Source organism: Gadus chalcogrammus, chromosome 22, assembly GCF_026213295.1.
Source record: "Gadus chalcogrammus isolate NIFS_2021 chromosome 22, NIFS_Gcha_1.0, whole genome shotgun sequence".
In the NCBI taxonomy this organism is placed as follows: domain Eukaryota; kingdom Metazoa; phylum Chordata; class Actinopteri; order Gadiformes; family Gadidae; genus Gadus; species Gadus chalcogrammus.
In genome coordinates this window covers 13454986-13475200 of record NC_079433.1, presented here as the reverse complement: position 1 = coordinate 13475200, position 20215 = coordinate 13454986, and the positions used below count along the sequence as shown (strand labels likewise).

Here is a 20215-nt window from a genome sequence, read left to right as displayed (position 1 = left end):
ATGGTAATGGACTGATCCAAATCCAAACTGATAAAGCAGGCAGAATAACGCATAGTTCCCGCCCTGATTCATATAGAATCCCAGCGCCAGAGAGCCAATGAGCGAGCACGCAGCGGAAGCCAGCCAACAGCTGCAGGAAGAGTCTGAGCCGTGATTGGCCAGTTTACCCAACCAATAGACATCCACTGTGTGTTTGTTTTACAGCAAATGAGTAACCTACTATGACTATGGCCCCTTCTCTGCCACAAGAGAAGGCCTTGCTTAACCAAATTGTATTTCTCATCCACGTGTTCAAATTTCTTAACATTATATATGTGAAAAGGGGTGCTTTTACCAAATATCATAAGAGCTCTCTTTGTCACTCCTCTAAAAGTAACAATCTCTAGTTATTTTAGGCCTATACATTAGATGTGAAATAAGATGTATGGAAAGAAGATGCAAAGCGTCCATAGCAGATAGGAGTTAGGCCCTCTTTTACACATTATTTGAGTATAACTTGACCATTATTGATATAATAGATAGTTTTAACCTATGGCACATTGGCATAGCATATGGCCTACATTAACCTACATTTAATTCCATGTTCTACAACATTGTTGAAATCAGCTATTTCTGAAATAAGGGTTTTGAGTTGACAGGCATTTTAAATCAGGGTAATAAATAAACTTGATAATTGCACCTTCTAAACTGAAACTCCACTTATCAGAATTCCATGGATTTTTTTGTTTACCATGTTTAAAAGCAGCCGTTTCCATCAAAGGACTTCAATGTGGCTCTGTTGTTTAAAAGCTGTTTACGCCATGACAGTTGGCCTTCAGCTAATCGAGGTGCGGATAAACTGATAATCAATGTCATTCTGATTACTCTCTATGTGGTGACCTATGGCTAACCTTTCGGCCTTTTAACTGTGATTTATGAAGGGTCTTATCAACGATTGTGCAATACCCAAAACGTGTGTTACACAATTGATTGAATGGGGCTACACATATGACGCTTGGGGAACTTCCCTTTTTTAGAAGAAGACCCCTCCCTTCTCCAGCGCAGATGCGGACCAATGCCGGAGGTGTAGAGGAAATGGCCCAACATATGCATGAAGCCAACATGGCCATGACTTATATATACGACAACATCCCCCTCGTTTTCATGATAATGTGGGCAATATTCATGATTGATTGGGTTTTGTATACATTAAATGGGTTAAGATACCCACCCCAAATTTTCGGAGAAAGATGGACGCCGTCATTTGAATAGTATGTAGGCCTGCGTGTAATTCATACAATGCGTGGTCGAGAACTGAGGAAGAACTTTCCCCCATCATAGCATAGACAAATTAATACGAAATGTGTGTATAATTACATAATTTTTTGCAAAATCATGCACTATCATTTATGAATGGCACCACCCCCGTCCTCTTGTACCATCAGTGCAACGCCCTTGCTTCCACACAGTCGCGCTTCGCGTGCGCAATAGCAGCAAGTATGCGTGGGCGCATCGCCGTTTACTATTTTCCAGCCGACCAATAAGAATCGGGGCTTTGCAGAGAAAGGCAAACGAATGTGATTCCAGTAGAAAAAATACACTGGGTTCTCACGGAATCCCTTTACGCACATAGCTCGCCAGATTTTCCCGAATTCCCAATACCAATCCACTCTTCTCCCCCGTTATCTCCACTCCCCTTTACTCTCCCCACCCCAGATTCCTGTGCAATTTTCCCAATCCCAAAACACTTAATTGAGCAATTTGGATTCCTCACGTGTGGGGTTGATTTGTAGTTTGAACACGTGGCTCATTCAAAAAAGCCGGAATTGCCGAGGATTTTTTTTCTCCCCCTTCTTCTTCTTCGGTGTATACTCAGAGGCGGGCGCGAGCCTTACCGTTTGTGACATTCTCTGTCTCTTAGCCAAGGGATTTGGAGGAAGACAGAAAGTAGTTTCTCCTCATTTTTACCCAACCTGCAATCGTTTGGACCCTCGAGATTAATAATTAAACAATTATTTTGCGCGTTCGAGCGGCAAGGGAGCGCAAACGCAACGAGATCGCCAGTTAAATCTCTCTGTGGCTTGAACGTCGGGGAAGCACGCCACTGCTACTCCGTTATAGTAACGGCGATTTAGGATACTCCGCTGCACACCTAGCCGGGCGAAATATTTGCCTCAATTGGTGTAAAGATTGTCCTTTTCGGCGGTCATAATGAATAAGCTATACATTGGAAACTTGGGCGAGCAGGCGAGCGTGGAGGACTTGCAAGGTATCTTTGGAGAGAGGCATCTCAAGCACAGTGCGTTTCTTCTCAAAACTGGTTATGCTTTCGTGGATTGCCCGGACGAAAAGATTGCAATGAAGGCCATTGATATACTTTCAGGTGAGCATTGGAAAGTGGCATTTAAAGGGCGCACGAAGTGCTGCAATCGAAGGGCTTGTTTTACTTCTGTCCACCATTGAAGGATGCGTGTAGTCTTGTAGGGTGGGGGTGTATCCAAGCATTTTTCTTCTTGGCCAGTGACACTTTAAAATCAGGTTAATGTGTCAGGCTTTTGACCGAACCCCAAATCTTATAAATCGATCAAATGCTGGGATGTATTTAGATACGAACGTAGGTGTTAAAAAAACCCTTCTCTTTTGGGTCATTCCGATCATTGGTGTGCAGTGTTGGTTGTGTACAACAAGTGAATGCACATTGTCGGCTTACAAGGCTGAAACCCTATAATATAATGTTAAAAGTGTTAACTGAAGTGCAATGTTGCTTCCCACACTCTGATCTGAACTTGCAAGCTAACGAAGGTTTCAAAGTGTGGGCCTTCGGAAATGGCTTAACTTGTTACAATGTAGAACATGGTGTCGCTAGTCCGCCCATGCTGACACACCAGGTGGTTTAATTGTGTTGGTCAAATGTAGGCCAACAAAATGTACCCTGACTATTTGTATTTTTGTATCCAGGTTTGTTTTGAGCAAAGTACAATTCTGGCCTGAAAGAATTTTAGGAACTGGATGCTTATGAACTAAATACGACTAAAGTCTACACTCGTGTTGGTAGGGTTTAAATAGCATGTAGCCTATTTATTTTGTTGTGTATCGTTAATTTCTCTAAACGAAATATATTGTCTTCCATTTGGGCAAACTCTAGTCTACTGGCCTGATCTTGTAGCATAATTTCAATTCAGCTTTAACAACCCAGCAGCAACACAGGAAGGATTGAACCAGTTGAATTAAAATGGCTTTTTATTTCATTTTATAGGAAAAGTAGAACTTCATGGAAAAGTTCTGGAAGTGGAGTTCTCGGTGCCTAAACGTCAAAGGTATGTCCAGTTTTATAATCGTGTCTTTATAATTCCTATGGCTTTTATGTTCTCGCCAACAACAAAATTTCTAAAGATGCCCGTTTTTCTTCTACAACTGAAACGGGTAAAAATGTACGTTGGCTTGGACTAACTGAGCCCCGCAAGTAAAAAATATTTCATTCAGTTCCTTTTTGTAGTCCTTCATGTGTAGGGGTCAAATACGTTTTTTGTGTGTGTGTGTGTGTGTGTGTGTGTGTGTGTGCATGAGCTCCCTTCTCTCGCCATTACTAGGCCTACGAGCTGCTGCTTCAAACCATTGTAAATATTGGTTCAATTCAAGCCTAGTCTTCTTACTCCTTCCCCCCTCCCCCCCCCCCGACCCTCCCCAGTAAAAATGATTACATTCGGTCTATCTAATGCACACTCTTGGTCTTTTTTGCTCAACGCTACGTGACGGAAATGTGTATGTTGAGTGCCGGGTTGCTTTTGGCGTACGCCTGTAAAGTCGTCCATTTGAGAAGGATCTGCCCGTCATTCTCTTGCCTGCCCCGTGCTTCCGCCCTCCTCTCCACACATTGTGGTATTGCACGAGATGGACTCCCAAACGACATTGCAATGGAAGTACTCCTGGGCCCTTCGACTCACTAAATCCACAGTTCAGGAGAGAAGACGTTTAAAAGCTTCCATGCTGCCCTTACTAACATCACGCTACGACTCGATAATTACTTAAATGCATTATTTTAAGTCCACGTAGACGTCACACTGCCGTTTAGTAGGCGTACATTACACATTGGCCTTTATCGTATTTTATTTAAATCATGTTCACTTTCTAAAAATTGTTACGATATTTTTGGACATAGTTGTGCGTACGCATCGTTGGGGAAAAGGCGATACAATTTTTAAGCAGACAATTGGCCATACTAGGAACTCTGGAGGCGTAAGTTAACTGCTCGAGGGAAAAAAAACACCATTAAGGCACTCATTTACAAGTTGGCTTATAGTAGCCTTAGTTGTTGCCTAAATACACACTACATTTATATTCTTTTGGTAACTATTTATGCATGCCATTTCCTCAATTACTGACTCCCCAAAAAACTATATTTAGCTCTAAATTAAAAACGAGTAGGCCTAATCATTCACAACAATAGCTTCATTTTAGTTTGGTTCAAATTTAGAGTTAAAAGTTTTTATATGAACAATATAAAACATTGTCCTGGTAGCATGCTACTGTTGTACATGAAGTCCCCCATTTTGCATTCCAGCCTGCTGACTATCAGCTGGGGGCTCAGCCAATCACCATGTCTTAACCTTTGAACTCTGCAGGAAGGGGATGTGCTCTAGGAGGCAGTCTCTGTGGCTGGGTCTGTCAATGAGATGGACAAAGCTTAGGTAGTGTGCAATGAGAATGTTGCATCGAGCTGAAAGACGAGGAAGGCATTCATATTTGACAGTATTGGTGTAGCTTTTAAGCTTTTCTTCAGTGTCGTTTTGATTTGAAAGCCTTTTTTTTTTTAGCCATCCTACAATTGGTAATGTCCATCCTCCAACCTGTTTAGTGTGCATCTTAAAAGTATATACTCCAACCACATGGTACAATGTCACAAATTGTCAACAGCTGGTTTTACCCCCCTAACTTAGGACAGTTTAATGTGTTGCAATTCCAAAAATTGTAACCATTTCAACAGGCTTATTTAGACAGCAAAACATCCAAGGAAAACATTGCCTTGTATTTTGTACAAGTATCTGTAAATAGACATTGGGGGGTTACAATGTGTCCAACTCGACCAGCTTTTCAAAGCAACCATTGATTTCCTGGTTTTGTTAGTTACGTGATTCACATTTAAAATATAAATGTTTGTTCTAAGCAGGCGTAACTTAGTGAATGCTGACTTTCAAACTGATTTTACACACGTTAAACTTTTTCACCACCTCTGTCTTGTCGGAAAGGCTTGAGAACCTGGAATACTGTTTTTACAGATGTTCATGATGCGTGGCTCTACCAACTCTTGTTGCATTTTTTTTTTTAATTCCTGAAAATTAATGTTTTCAGATATGTTCTCTGCATACCATAATCATTTGTATTTTAATTGTTTTTTAAAACGTTTTTTTCCCTCAAGTCATTTTATTTAGATAAAGCTGTTCTCGATCATGTGAGCGTCATTGTGTGTAGAAAAAAAAGGAGCTTCTGGCTGTCATTACCAGAACCTGGGGTCACTGTGGGGCCCACATGTAGAGCAGCAATTTTGTATAGTGACTCTGGATTGCAAAATAATTGTGACTGGTCCCTTGTCTCCACCTGAAAAAGGGTCATTGTTTCACGTAACATTGCAAATTTAAACAAGTGAATAAGAAAAGGGAGGCAATCGATTTGTGATTGGAGATGGTAGGCCTTAAATACAAGGACCAATTTTGACCAGGGTGGTGGGTAGTGAGGTCTGGTTGTGGAGATGAGCCCCTCGGCACCTCTGTAGGACTGAAACTGGTGTGGCTGGGCCTGAAGCACAGATGGTGCATTTAATTCCCAAAATGTTGGTATTTGTCGTACAGTGTGTTAGCAAGGGAAGTTAATGTGGCGTGTGTATTTTTTGATTAATTTATATAATTCTTGTTATGGATATATGCATGTCTGTTTAGGTGGTTGCATAGGGATTGATATATTGCATATAACAGTGTTCTGTGTGAGACGAAGCCACAGTGCAGCTCCATAGATTAAGGCAGTGTAGAATGCCGACTGAATTTAAAAGTAAATAAGGAGGCCGGCCTCCCCCTGGCCATCACATGACCAACTACCCCCAGTTACTCCTGGCCGTTCCCTCCCCTCTCAGGTTTTAACCCCCCACTCTACATGTTTCCGTCAGTGGACTTGTCCGTGTCCATGGTAACGGGGCCCCACCCCCACTGGGCAGAGAGGGCCCTTGTTACCCTTCCCTACAACCCCCCCCCCAAAATCAAAGGCTGGGACCAGGGAATGTGAACCCCCGCCCCACCTCCACATCATGTCCTGGCTGACTTCCCCGCTACATGGAGCTATAGGTTAATCCCACTGGAAGTACTTGGTGTATTTGCACATTTTGCTTGGTGTTCCAACCGCAATGCAGAGGTGTGTGTGTGTGTGTGTGTGTGTGTGTGTGTGTGTGTGTGTGTGTGTGTGTGTGTGTGTGTGTGTGTGTGTGTGTGTGTGTGTGTGTGTGTGTGTGTGTGTGTGTGTGTGTGTGTGTGTGTGTGTGTGTGTGTGTGTGTGTGTGTGTGTGTCCAAAAAAATATCAGCTGGGAATGGCACAGTAGGCCGGAAAGGGTCTGGAATTCCTCTTGGAAGCTGATTTGGAAATTTTCATGACGATTCATCCATTAGGAATTTGATTGTTTCCTAATCATATAAATATGTTGTATACATACGCAAGGGTTTTTTACTCTTGCTCTTGAAGTGCGTACTCGTGCGGGGTAGGGCCTGTGGGCTAATGTATGTTCAAACATGTTTCACAATCACAACGCTGACTAGACTCCGGCTGAATATTCAAGTTTGTCATTGGATGTTAAATGTTCTATTATTGTAAACGGCTCATTTCTGACGTATGACAATGTGGCGTATTTTGTGTGTGTGCTCGTTTTTTTTTTTAAGGCCGGTTCTTAAGTGGGTTAAGGAGGGCAGGGTTTGTATGTTCGAAGGTCGCTACAAATGCCTCCGCCGCCCCCTCCTCCATGTCTTCTAGGTTGTATCAGCTGGCGTAGGACTTTGCACTCCCCCCCCCCCCCACGCCCCCTTCCCCCACCGCGCAATACTCACCTCCTCATACATTATAACGCATCTGTGGGTGCTTGCGAAACTGCACGCACCTCGCGCCATTATTAAAAAAAGAAAGTCATGTTGTCCTTTTGACCTCCAACCCCACCCCGACATGTCCTTCCTGTTCCCGCGGAACTGTAATCCTTCCCGCACCGTCGACAAACGAATGTATCGAAATAGGGAATCTCCGCTGGTGAAGAAGGGGGATTAATTAAGAGTTTTTAATGCCGTGGGCTCTGCTACCCGAGTTTTGCTGGTGATGGGAGCGCAGCACGGGGGGTCCGCCGTAATCGGTGGTCTCCTGCCCTCACCTCCTCTGACTGCGGCTGCGCTTGGAAGAGAATGTGCATGGGGACGTCGTTTTTGTTAATTATTTATTATCTCACCCCCCCCCCCCCCCCCACACACACACACCCCTCTCGCATCCGAGTCGTCGTACTAAGAACCCTGATCGCAAAGAGTGCGTGGATTCTGGGCGGTGGTGGCGCGCGTCTCCCTCCTCCCACATTTGGGTGGAGGTGCACAAGTGCCTTTCCAACAGCCCCCACCGTCTCGGGTCACTCCCCAGCGGAGATTGCTGGTTCCTCACGTCCCTCCTGACCGTGTTCGCTCCTCATGCAGTGTGTACATTGGATCCATGCGAGTCTGGGCAGACCGTGTCAATGGGCCGCCGAGCGATGACATGAAACGCAGGGTGCCCAGCGACTAACAGAAGCCCCCCCCACCCCGCCATGTGACTAGCCTTTTGGGTGCACCTGCTCTGCACCACCCCTGTCTACAAGGGAGACGTCTCCAATAAGTTGACCTTTTTTTCATACTGCTCCCGTACGGTGTGCTTGGACATGGATAGATGGTGGCGGGGAGGCAGAGGTTCGCCGCGTTGCTCAAGGCTGACTTTCTCTTTGGTTGGTGTTTATTAATGAATGGATGGATTTTCACTCCACGGATGTCATTATGTTGGGGATGCTGCTGGTGGCTTTTGGTGCCGGCTTTATCTTTTCTTCCTTTCTCCCTGCCCCATCCTCTGGCTTAATCGTTGTTCCGCTCTCCTCCCTTGCTCTCTCTCTCTCACCGTCTCTCGCTTTATCCAGGAGCTGCAAGCTGCAGGTCAGGAACATCCCGCCACACTTGCAATGGGAGGTGAGTTGTAACGGGCGCGCACGCTGGCAATTCACCTTTGAACCGGGTACCCCTTCAATGGAGCATCTTCTCGCCTCTCAAAACGAGAAGCAAATGTATGAAGGGGAGGTGGTAATCTTCTAATGTCACGTAACTGGTTAATTAAATAGTATGTTAGTTCAGTTTGTTTGGATACCTTATTGGCGGTGACTGTTGAATCCTAAATGCCCTTTAAGCTTTTAATTTGTGTTGTCTCACCCACACATCTTGGAATTTTCACCAAATAAGGAGCATTTCCAATTCCATCCCATTTGCTTCACAATATGTAAAGCTGTTGCAATTATTGCTCTTGGGTTGGATGTGCCCTGATGAGTGTTCTTTTTATTAACGAATGGGTTGCCGTTAAAGCGTCTTTCAATTCCCCAAAGTCTGCGTGGCAATATCCCAGTTCACAACATGCATGTCTTCTAGTTTTAGATATGTATCCATTGTAGAAGTTTCTAATCTCTCTGGAAAATATAATCGTGTGTGTGTGTGTGTGTGTGTGTGTGTGTGTGTGTGTGTGTGTGTGTGTGTGTGTGTGTGTGTGTGTGTGTGTGTGTGTGTGTGTGTGTGTGTGTGTGTGTGTGTGTGTGTGTGTGTGTGTGTGTGTGTGTGTGTGTGTGTGTGTGTGTGTGTGTGTGTCGCATGCAATACGGTTGGATACTCAGGATGTGTCTTAATGAGATTTGTGGGAGGGCTGCGCCTACGACAGGCCATTGTGTTTTTGGGTGGAGTTGTAGGCCACGACCAATAATTGTACACACGCTTTGCCAAGTGATAGGCCATAGTGACTGAAGCGGGGAGATATCCGTCGTATGCTTGTGCTCAGCCCTGATCAAATGGCTCCAGACGTGCTTGGGTGTTTCATAATGGAGGGCTCGCCTCTGCGTGCGCCTCGACCGCCGCGCTGGATCCACCCATGTTGCTAGCATGTAGCCAGAGAGCCTTCTCCCAGAAGGCGTCTGTGGAGGGGACTTCCCCCCCCCCCCCCCCTTCTCATACAGAGGGAGTGGCAGCCCAAGCATTCTCAACACAAGAACAAAGTATTTTGACGGAAAGGCCTATGGCTGTGTTACGATTTATACGTGTGTGCGTGTGTGTCGAACCCACGGCTGAATAATGGCCGAGTAGCTGGGGGAAGTGGCGTGTGTTTGCGAGCCACGGTGGGTGGGTGGGTGGGCCACAGCGTTTTTCCTTTACGCTTTTAGCCTCCATGTGCTACTGACTCACAGAATGTGTAGCATAAACTCCTTCCCCTCCCCCAACCCTCCAGCTTCCTCCTGGAATGCACCCCACCCTTTCCTGAATGCCCTGGATTCCCATTGGTCAGGCCCCCGGTGATGGACTGGCGGAGCAGCCAGCCCCCACGCTGCTGCTCCTGCCTTTAGGGAGCGTGCATGTCAATGGCGGCACAGCCAATAGCGGGGCTGCATATGGCGGGAGGGTGCACCGTTGGGTCGTTGGGGGAGGGCAGGAAGGCGGCCTGGTTGGCTGAAAAGGGGGGTTGAGCAGTTAGGGGGTGTGGTCTAGTGTTTTTGACTGCATGGTTGGAGGTGCTCGGAACACATCCTGGACTCATAGGCCTGGCTCCCCCTCTGGTCTGTCTGCATTTAATCATGAATCCATGAATTCAGATCCCGACGTTTCCATATTTAGTCAGGCGGTCTCGTTTGTCTTCTATCTCTCGCTGTTCTGATAATTGGGATAGTCTCACTTGCTGGATTTCCTTTTTTTTAAAAATTTGTTTAGAGAACATGTGGTTTAAGAAATATGAGCTCTACTGAATAAAGTTACATCAGGGCATACAATAGGAGGGTATAATATGTAACCACGTTTATTTTCATCTGACCGGGTCAGTGGTTTGCCAGCATTGCCTTTTTGATTAAATTATCAAATTCATAATGGAGGTAACGCAAAAAATGTAGCTGGGCACGCTAGCAGACAGCTGTTTTTATTAGCAATTAGACCAGATGTGATTAGAGCCCTGCCAGCCCTCCCTGGGATGTATACACATGCAAGGGCAGCACTTCTGCTTCTGCTCGCCTGTCCTGTTCATTCCCGGGCCCCAACTATTAATAACCATTTCATTTCTTTCTTTCAGGTGTTGGACGGCATGCTCGCCCAATATGGCGCCGTGGAGAACTGTGAACAAGGTAATTATGGGCGGCCGGCCGCTCTGACTGCACGGTCGTAGTTTTCTTTCACAATCATATTCCGGCAATAGGCGGTCGGAACAAAACATGTCGGTCACCAATTAAAATGGTATTCCTCATTCTTCCTTGTTGTGGTGAGGAGTGAAGTTGCCCAACAATTGTGTCCACATATTTACCCATCGCTCTCCTCTCCACCCCTACAGTGAACACTGAAACAGAAACGGCGGTGGTCAACGTTCGGTATGGAGCCAAAGAACAGGCCAGGCTGTGAGTTCCACATCATGTGCACAAACACACCAACCCTCCCTTCACCCCCCCCGCCCCCCTCTCTCTCTCTCTCTCCCCCTCTTGTGGTTCCATCGGCGAGGGGGTTGGATGGCTATCGTGTTCGACAATACGGCTGTTGTGCATTAAACTTACCACTTCCTAGGTCTCTCCCTGCCCTGGCGTGTCTGTATCCGTCGCTCCCCCAAAGCCACCCCTCGTCGTTAGCGCCAGGCGGGCAGCTCGCCGCTGCCCCCTGGTGGCGGGGGCTGGCGGTAGCGGTGCAATGGGGTTATGGGGTTATGGTGGCTGGGTGTCCAAGGCTTATGCGACAAGACTGTTGGCTTGAGATTTGGCCTCCCTCTTTCATCGAGCTCATTAGACGATTGCCCACATTTTAGAATTTGAGTTAAACGCAAAGTAGTATTTTGACGGCGCGTTAAATGGGGACTCTCTAAATCGACGCCACTTCGACCTGGGCGGGACTTTACGTCCTACGTCACTCGCTATGGGTGTGCATGTGTGCGCGTAGCCGTCACTCGCGATGGGTGTGCATGTGAGAAAGGTTTTGGCTTTTAGTGTCTATGGGTTGGTAATAACGGTTCTGATGATTTTTCTGATGGAAAAGTGGTCTTTTATTTCCATAATCTTTGTTCAGTGAACGCATAAACCCGTTTGTTAGTTAGCAGTTAAACAAAATGCGATCTCTTTGTTTACAGTTACCAACGACCGACTGATGATTGGGGGTTCGATTCCCTAGTGATGCAAGGTTTTTTCTTTCATTTTGGACTGCACACAAATCGCGAGTGACGGATAGTCGCACAATGTACACACATCGCTGTCTTTACAATTTCTAGGCAACCGAAGTTTAAAGATTGTCAAGTGGTTAACTCTTGAATCGCATGTACTAAGACCTGATGGGTTAGTGGTCAGAGAACAACTCATTAACGCGGGGATAAGGGGTTTGATTCCTTAATGAAGCCAGCTTTTTTCTTTCATATTGGACTGGATGTTTGTATGCCATTTTGCGTAACTTGTAGTTTATGATGAAGAAATGTTACTGGGGTTAAGGTTAGGGTAACGGTAAGACACAAAGTGTTTTTGCAACACAATATTTCTTACAATAACAAAGTCCAGAGTTTTGATGACTCCAGTAGGAAACTTAAGATACCTAGAGAAATGCGTGAGTGCTCACAAAACATCAACAAGTCAGCAGTGTGGTACAGGGAGATCATTTCTGATATACAGTACAAAAGCTGAAACTATTAGCCAGGAGTGGGAAAGATGCAGACGCAGACGTGGGAAGCAATGAGTAGACGCACCAACACACAGTTGTCTGTTGCAAAATGGTTCAGAGTTTAATATAAATAGTTAGGGTTAGCTGGTATGGCGTTATCTGGTATGGCTATAGTCTAATGTTAGCTTAGTTTGTGTTGTTTCGTCATGTTAATCGCTAGAAATAGTAAGTCATTTGTAGAAATATAGCCTATCATCACAGACTGTAGGAATGTCACCCACCCTCCATCGCGTACGACACTGACGCTCGTAAGCCTGTAGTGCAAGGGAGTTCGTGCACAGATCCCTGAGGCAAACGGCTACGCGCACACATGCACACCCATAGCGAGTGACGTAGGACGTGAAGTCCCGCCCATGTCGAAGTGGCGTCGATTTAGAGAGTCCCGCGTTAAATGATTGATGAACGGAAGAAACTGCAAGGTGGAGGGACATATTGTCGCATTTCATGACAGGTTAAAAGCCTTAAATCTACTGCGTCATATTTTCAACAGACTTAAAATTTGTCGGGCTCTTGCGTGTACAAAAAAACAAATGATTGCTTCCCATTGACGACTCTAGCTGTGCAGGTTTAATATACATCATACTCCTAAGTCCGGTCCTTGGGACATTCTCTTTCCCATCGGGAACCCAGTCGGCCGTGCCGTCCGTACCCCCAAGCAGGGGTCTCTGAGTAACCCCACCACCGTGTGTCTCCCAGGGCCATGGAGAAGCTCAACGGCTTCATGCTGGAGGACTTCGCCCTCAAGGTGTCCTACATCCCGGACGAGGCGGCGGCGGCGGCGGCGGACACACCTCCCGCGGGCGGCCGGAGAGGCTTCCCGCCCCGGGGCCCCCCCCGCGCCGGCTCGCCGTCGATGGGCGCGCGGCCCCGGCTCCAGTCGGACGTGCCCCTGCGCATCCTGGTGCCCACGCAGTTCGTCGGCGCCATCATCGGCAAGGAGGGCGCCACCATCCGCAACATCACCAAGCAGACGCACTCAAAGTACGGAGGGAGGGCTCTTGGGGACGGATGGATGGATGCACCCGTTGGCAAATTCTGGCCCCATTCCGATGTTCAGAATATAAATTTGGCTGATGGCCGTTACCGATGATTATAATAATTTGGGTGACACTGAACGTTTTGTTTTTGTGGTTATTAATTCCCCCTTTTTTGCCAGGGAAACCCAAATGAAGAACTGAGCCGTTTTTGTCTTTAGACCAACGCCAACAATGACTCGGCACACACATGGTCATTGACGAAAATGTATGAAACCTTAATGCAACCCTTTAAGAAATCTGGGAAACGTTCTTGTTAGACGTTATTTTATGTATTTTTTCGATGCTACTCAACGTATGAACATCAGCTTGCGCCGTTTTTGAATGCCGATATATGTATATGTGTGTATGTGTGTATATATATATATGTGTGTATATATATATGTGTGTGTGTGTATACGTATACCCCGATGGTGGTCATTAAGGCGATTATCGGCCGACGTAATCGGTGCATCCTGACCCCGGATCCCTCTGAGCACTACTGAGGACCCCTTCTCTCCCCTTCCAGAATCGACATCCACAGAAAGGAGAATGCCGGAGCAGCGGAGAAGCCCATCACGGTCCACTCCACCCCCGACGGCTGCTCCAACGCATGCAAAACCATCATGGAGATAATGCTCAAGGAGGCCGTCGACACAAAGTTGTGAGTTCACCTTTCAATCCACCAACGACCCCCCCCCCCCCCCCCCCCCCCCCCCCCATGATGCTCTCTAGTCACTAGTAAAGGCTTTGTCATAAAGCCGTCGGGCCATGGTTGTTGATCAGCCAACCCGAACACTTTCCCAGTATGAGGCGTTTTGTGATGTTAACGGTCGTTGCTCCACACAGTCACTCATCCACTCGATAAAAGCCCATCGTCGGTGGCTGACGACGAGCTCTTGGTGTATTATCCATAACAAAAGTAACTGTAGGATTCCTTGGCTGTTCGTCTACAACAAGGCCATTCAACCATCGGTCCTTAACGATGGACTTGACACCCTGGAATGCCGTGGAGCCATTTTCTCACTTTCCCTTTGTCTTTTCCTAGCACTGAGGAGATCCCACTTAAAATCCTGGCACACAACAACTTTGTGGGTCGATTGATCGGGAAAGAGGGCCGCAACCTCAAGAAGATCGAACAAGACACAGAGACCAAGATCACCATCTCGCCGTAAGATAAACTGTACTTGCTGTGCACATTTACTTGAATGGGCCACACTCTGTTACTGCTTGTTACTACTTGAGATCAGTTAAAAATCGGATATTAATTGATGCATAATATTGGTGTGGGGCTGTACTTTTTTAGTACAGTAGTTGTGTGGGAGCATTATAATGAGATTGCATATGAAATGCGTCGCATACCGTGTTGTTATAATGGCAGGGGCTAGGCCTACCCTTGGACGTGGACATTGCATCCTCTTGGACAGCGCAGTCGACCGCTGCTCAGACGGAGCTCCAACAGTGCCGTGCTGGTTTAAATGGCATAGAGTACTAGGTTGACGATCACATTAAACAAATTGCCAGGTTTCAAACAAAAAAATGGCTTTAGGTTCGCTGGCTCTTTAACAAGGCCAATTTGGCTAATAGGCCTTTATCAAAAAGCCGGTCTTGAATTGAGCCGTTTTAAATTTTAGATTGCAGGTCGTTTGAATTCTTTTTTTTTTCCTTTTGTTTGGTGGCCATTGTCAAACACGACAATGCTGCGAGGCGATCCTTCCCCAAGGCAGCAATCAGCACACGTGTGCATTGGTCGCATGGCGTGGGTTCCCCCCCCCCCCCCCCCCCCCCCCGTCTTACGTCTGTCTTGTCCTCCCTGGCCAGGCTCCAGGACCTGACCCTGTACAACCCCGAGCGTACCATCACGGTGAAGGGCTCCATCGAGGCCTGTGCCCGCGCAGAGGAGGAGGTGATGAAGAAGGTCCGCGAGTCGTACGAGAACGACGTGGCCGCCATGAACGTGAGTGCCAACCTGAGGTGGGGGGTGGGGGGGTGGGGGGGGGGGGGCCGGAAGGGCCGACTCGAAACGGCCCTTCCGTTGTCTGACATCAGAAGCCGGTGTACCCACAGGAAGCGGGAACACCGGTCAGGCGTGTTTGTCCAACATGGGGGGCGTATGTTGGACGGGGGGGGGGGGGGCGTATATCGGAAGCCTGTGTCCGGTGTCGGGGGGGCTCATGACGGAGGCATATATCCGCTGTCGGAGTAGTATGACGGAGGCATATGTCGGAAGCGCAGGGCTTTAAACCAGACGAATTGTCGACTCTTGAAGAAACGGGGGGCGTGTTCAGGCTGCGACTGATTGCCCTGGTGGCCGTCCGTCCAGAGAGGAGCGTGCTCCGGCCCTTCCTCCTCACCGTGTTGGCCGTGAAAGGCTTGGCGCACTGCAGACGTGTGTTCAGGAATGGCACATTGTGGGCATCGGGTTGACCTTTGGCGCTATTCATAAACCACTATAACGAAGGAAGTAATTTGGCAAGAGGTTTTAGAGATGTGATTTATTTAAAGTGATACATTTAATCACCGACGTGTGAGGCTTGTCCATGTCTTAAGTGGTCTCCTTCTCTGGCCCTGCGTGTTAATGTATAATGTGAGCAGCAACCCGCCACACTGCAGATTTTTGGCCGAATGACATTTTTTATATTATTGATTCAAATTCTTTTTTTTATCATGCATCTTGTCATCTTGATTATCAAATGGTCAACCTTACCAAGTAGAGCAAAGCGGCGTGTCTGGTCATTAGTCTGCATTCTGCTCTGTGTGACATTCGTTCCCTTCCCTCTCGCAGCTCCAGTCCAACCTGATCCCGGGCCTGAACCTCAACGCTCTGGGCCTGTTCCCCGGCTGCGCCCCCGGCATGGGCTCGTCCATGGGCAGCGGCGCCCCCCCACCCGGCGCCCACTCCGGCTACGCCCCCTCGTTCGGAGTAAGTCCTGCCGCTGCGGCCCCTCCGCCGGGTATCACTCTCGCACACTCCCTTTCTCTCCCTCTCTCTCACAAAGACGGTGACAGACAACGGCCCTGAGAAACCAGAGATCCAGTCCCTGGTTCTGGTTCCTCTGCGGCTCGGTTTCATGTCATTCTCTCTTCCCGTAGACCGGGCCCTTCGGGGGCGAAGGGCCGTATTGGGCTCCCGTGTGTTCGGCGAGCAGCCCGCCCCTCGTAAGTCCCCCCCCACCGCCTCGTCCCAGAGTGCTTTGCACGGCTTGCTGCTGCACGCTACGGCGTTGTGGGGCAGGGTTCGCACACATTTGAGATCCCGTCCTCGAGAAGGGCAGCCTGCTGCATACCGCCAGGCTACGGCTATGGATAGATGACTCTGATGAGGCGCCCCTGAGCTCTGGGGTGTGACCTCTGCTTGGCTTGTTTGGATTAATCACGTGTATATCAGGAAGATGCTAACCAGGGGTTTCCCACAACGTTTGCACAGAACCCCATTTTTTTTTCACAGGCTTTGATGTTTTTTTTTTTTGTCTAGCGGTGCATGTTAATAAAATATTTCCATATTCAAAGCTTACGGGAAATGCAATCCTCGCGAAGCCAGTGGTTTGGGGACCCTTAGCGGGAGCATCCACCGGAATGGTGGACGCTGGTTTTTCATAATGGAGGACTCTGCCGAAGGCAATTTCTCGGCGGCCCTAACGATCTGAAATGTTGACAATCCCAAATTAGCGGCACATTCTCGGAGAACCCTAAATCCTTCACTTGGCTTCTTTGGGTGCATTCCCTCGATATGAAGCGCTTGCATGGTGAGGGATTCAAAGCGCAGAGGGCTGAGGCCCAAAAAAACTCCAACGGCCATGCACTGAACGGCTGCTCACGCATCGGTGGCTGGCACGGCGGCGTGTAATCGGCTTACGTGGTCACGTGTCCCTGACTCTAGTGTGTGTGTGTGTGTGTGTGTGTGTGTGTGTCGTACACAGCAGGGGCCTCAGGAGTCCGAGACGGTCCACCTGTTCATCCCGGCGGCGGCGGTGGGCGCCATCATCGGCAAACAGGGTCAGCACATCAAGCAGCTGTCGCGCTTCGCCTGCGCCTCCATCAAGGTGAGGGGCACGTGGCGTTGGCCTGGACGCGAGGCGCTGTCAAAACGGGCGACCTTCAGGCAGACGGGTCGTGTGATTGTCGTCTTGTCTTGATTTGTTGTGTTTTGCCCTGGCGGCGTTCTTCTTTCTCCTCCAGATCGCACAGGCGGACCCCCTGGACGCCAAGCAGAGGATGGTCATCCTCGTGGGCCCCCCGGAGGCGCAGTTCAAGGTTTCGCATTTGCAGCAATTTGTTTTTTCGGAACCGTTTTATGCTCCGTTTGGACGTGACAAAAGTCGAGTGAATGTTATTTGTGTAGTCTCAAAGGGCTCCACGGATCACGTTGTTGTGACGTGTTACCGGCTGTTAGACTTTGGCCGTCTTCATCAATGTGTCATTCATGTACCCGTCCTCAGGCTCAGGGTCGCATCTTCGGCAAGCTGAAGGAGGAGAACTTCTTCGGGCCGAAGGAGGAGGTGAAGCTGGAGGCCCACATCCTGGTGCCCTCCTTCGCAGCGGGACGCGTTATCGGCAAGGGCGGCAAAACGGTAGGCGCGGCGCTCGTCCCTCCCGTTTGGGTTTCCCGTCCGAACCCTGCAGTGGACGGTGACAAAAATGGTGGCTGCCTCTTCTGGGTCGTCCCTTTCCTTGACGCGGTGTGCTCCCGTTTCTTGTGCCCCCCCCCCCCCCCCCCCCCCCAGGTGAACGAGCTCCAGAACCTAACCAGCGCCGAGGTGGTGGTGCCCCGCGACCAGACGCCTGACGAGAACGACCAGGTGATCGTGAAGATCATCGGACACTTCTATTCAAGCCAGGTGAGACTTCCATAGCCGTGTGCGATTTATCATTTCGTTTTACTTGGGTGTGGGAGCAACCGGTCTTTACAAGCCATTCCAAAAGCGATCATTACTTTGAGGGGAGTATGTAGTGGATAAATTATATACAATGCATGATATAACACTGGCGCTTTTAATGATGCGACACATCCTGCAAGGTGTTCCAAGGTTCAGGACTGGTTCTAATTTTTGTCTCAAGGAACCTTTCAATCAGGGTGCGGGTTACAGGGGAGCCAGGGAGAGCAGAGCTCGCCTGAAGGGGACGTGAGCTCCCCTGAAAAAGCTAATTTGGGTACTCAGGAGGGGTTTTCTCAATTGGATTATTGACCGATTTCTCCATCGACTAAACTTTAAAAAATTATTTCTGATAACGTTTAGTAGTACACACGGGGGCAACCGGTAACGTGGGATTTAATTGAAATGGCAAACCCGCAGAATTTCCCATGACGTAATTTATCCGCTGTGTAGTTGAAAACCTCTCTTGTTCAATGTTACCTTGATTGCTACTGATACATAGACGGGGTAGCCCCGCCCATTCTGCCGGCGATCCGAGTTCGCCCTGCAGAAGGGTCTGGAGAAGAGCGATGCATTTCTTCCTGCTTCCGATATGTTTTTTTGCGGGAGCCAATCACCAAGCTGGCTTTTCCCCCTGGCGCACTATTGGAAGGTTTAACAAATGAGTCATTTGTCATTTGAACTAGGTCCATTGATCACGCCTCTTGTGCTGAAGAAAATGACAGCAGCTTACCCAGGCCAACGTGCAATCTACGATTGAGCTTGTTCTGGCTAGCTGACGCCCATGTCGTCGTGTTCCGACCGAAGGCCTCGCTGTGATTTAGTAACCCTGACCCTCGCTCCCTCCCTCCCTCCCTCCCTCCGTCCGCAGCTGGCCCAGAGGAAGATCCAGGAGATCCTGGCCCAGGTGAGGAGGCAGCAGCAGCCCAAGCCCAGCCCCGGGGCCCAGCCTCCCCAGCCCCGGAGGTCCTTGGGCGACCGCAAGTAGAGCGGAGCCCCCTCCCTCCCCACCCCCCGGAGGTCCCTGGGGGAACGGTGACTGACTCTGCCTGGATGACGGACGGACAGATGCAGATGATGAGGGGGGCTGTTCGGAGACGTGGCTGTGGTGGGGGGGGGGATGGCTTGTCTTGATCCCCTCTTAGGAGGACGAGCGCGGTGGGTGTTTTTCAAGGGGGGGGGGGGGAGGGGTTAAATCCAGTAACTGACTTGAACACCAGATCCCAAGTTTGGAAGAGAGACCCTTTGCTCCTCTCACTCTCTCTCTCTCCCTCCCGCTGTCTCTCGCTCTCTCCCCCCCCCCCCCCCCCTCTTTCTCTCTCTCTCTCTGCGTCTCCCCAGAATGTACTTCTGGGAGCCCTCCTCCCGTCACCCGCCCTCTCACACGCGCACCCCCTCACCCCCTCCCCCTCACATAGGTGTCTTCTGAAGTGTTTTTTGTCTTTTTTTTTTTTTCATTAGAAACCTAATCAAGAAATAACAATCCCCTTTCTGAACACCTAGATGCGGTGCTCTAAAACCTCACATGATGACAAAGACGTTCAGTTAGAGTTCAGTATATATATATTTTTTTTTTTTGTCGGTCGGTTCGTTTCAATTTTTTCAGTTCATATTTCCATATTGTCCGTTTTGAAATGGAGTGTTTAATTGGTTTGAAGCTTCTCTCCTGAGTTCATTTTTTCCATAGGAAGAAAGAGAAAAAAAAAAGGCATTGCTATCAAAAAGGTCCTAGCAGGACCAAGATGAAGGTTTATTTTGGGTGGGGGTGGTTAGGGGGGGGGGGGGGATCGGAAGTTAGGTTTAGACTGGGAGGGGCCACATCCTGGGGGGGGGGGGAAGGAGGCATTAACGTTGTCCCTCGACAAGAACCCCCCCCCCACAGGGGTGGATGTGTGTGGGGGCCGGCGTGCTGCCCCCCCCCCTTCCGAGTCGATGGAGGCATTTTATAAATTCGGATGCATTTTATAGATAAACTATACATAGATGAATATATATTTAGAGAGTTGAGGGGGCGGCGCTAAGGGTCATCACTGAGGGGGACTGGTGCCCGGACAGCTGCTGCCCAGGAAAACCAATTTAATATGCATTTTACCGAACTACCTCAGGACCTATACCTCAGAAGAGAAAAGAAAAATGATTATATATGATAAAAAAAATTCCTTTTTTTATTTTCCTTTTGTGGTATTTTGTATACTTTATAAAAGCTGATAGTTCTTGAACATTTTTATTTTTTTAAGAAAATTTAAAATTTGGTCGGCTGCCAACTGACCATGCCTTCAACTCTGGTGTTAAAGGCGGCATTGTACATGTGTATGTTTGACTCTGCCCTTGTACATAAAGTCTCTGTACATAGAGCCCCGGAGTGTGAGTTTGGCGCCCCCCTCAGGTGGC

The 20215-nt window shown here is 48.4% G+C and overlaps 1 protein-coding gene across 2 annotated transcripts; it reads left to right on the top strand.

Moving 5' to 3' along the window:
* Positions 1-1701: 1701 nt before the first annotated feature.
* Positions 1702-19583, top strand: igf2bp3 (insulin-like growth factor 2 mRNA binding protein 3). 2 transcript variants are annotated; one of them, XM_056583126.1, is made up of 16 exons: positions 1702-2362; positions 3236-3296; positions 8154-8202; positions 10325-10376; positions 10580-10643; positions 12634-12918; positions 13480-13614; positions 13999-14121; positions 14772-14907; positions 15736-15873; positions 16044-16109; positions 16871-16993; positions 17130-17204; positions 17390-17521; positions 17675-17788; positions 18696-19583. In XM_056583126.1, exons 1-16 carry the CDS (start codon positions 2191-2193, stop codon positions 18810-18812), a joined length of 1842 nt encoding a protein of 613 aa, XP_056439101.1. In that variant the 5' UTR covers positions 1702-2190; the 3' UTR covers positions 18813-19583. The 2 variants fall into 2 exon arrangements, with proteins under 2 accessions (XP_056439101.1, XP_056439102.1); XM_056583127.1 differs by lacking the exon at positions 16044-16109 and having other exon boundaries at positions 1708-2362.
* The last annotated feature ends 632 nt before the right edge of the window (positions 19584-20215 follow it).

What these genes read in the sequence shown, in the direction of transcription:
- igf2bp3 (XM_056583126.1), top strand. Translation starts at nt 2,191, where the DNA reads ATGAATAAGCTATACATTGGAAACTTGGGCGAGCAGGCGAGCGTGGAG. An exon ending in GGCCATTGATATACTTTCAG is followed by an intron (nt 2,363 to 3,235) that starts GTGAGCATTGGA and finishes TTCATTTTATAG; the next exon opens with GAAAAGTAGAACTTCATGGA. An exon ending in ACGACGTGGCCGCCATGAAC is followed by an intron (nt 14,908 to 15,735) that starts GTGAGTGCCAAC and finishes TCCCTCTCGCAG; the next exon opens with CTCCAGTCCAACCTGATCCC.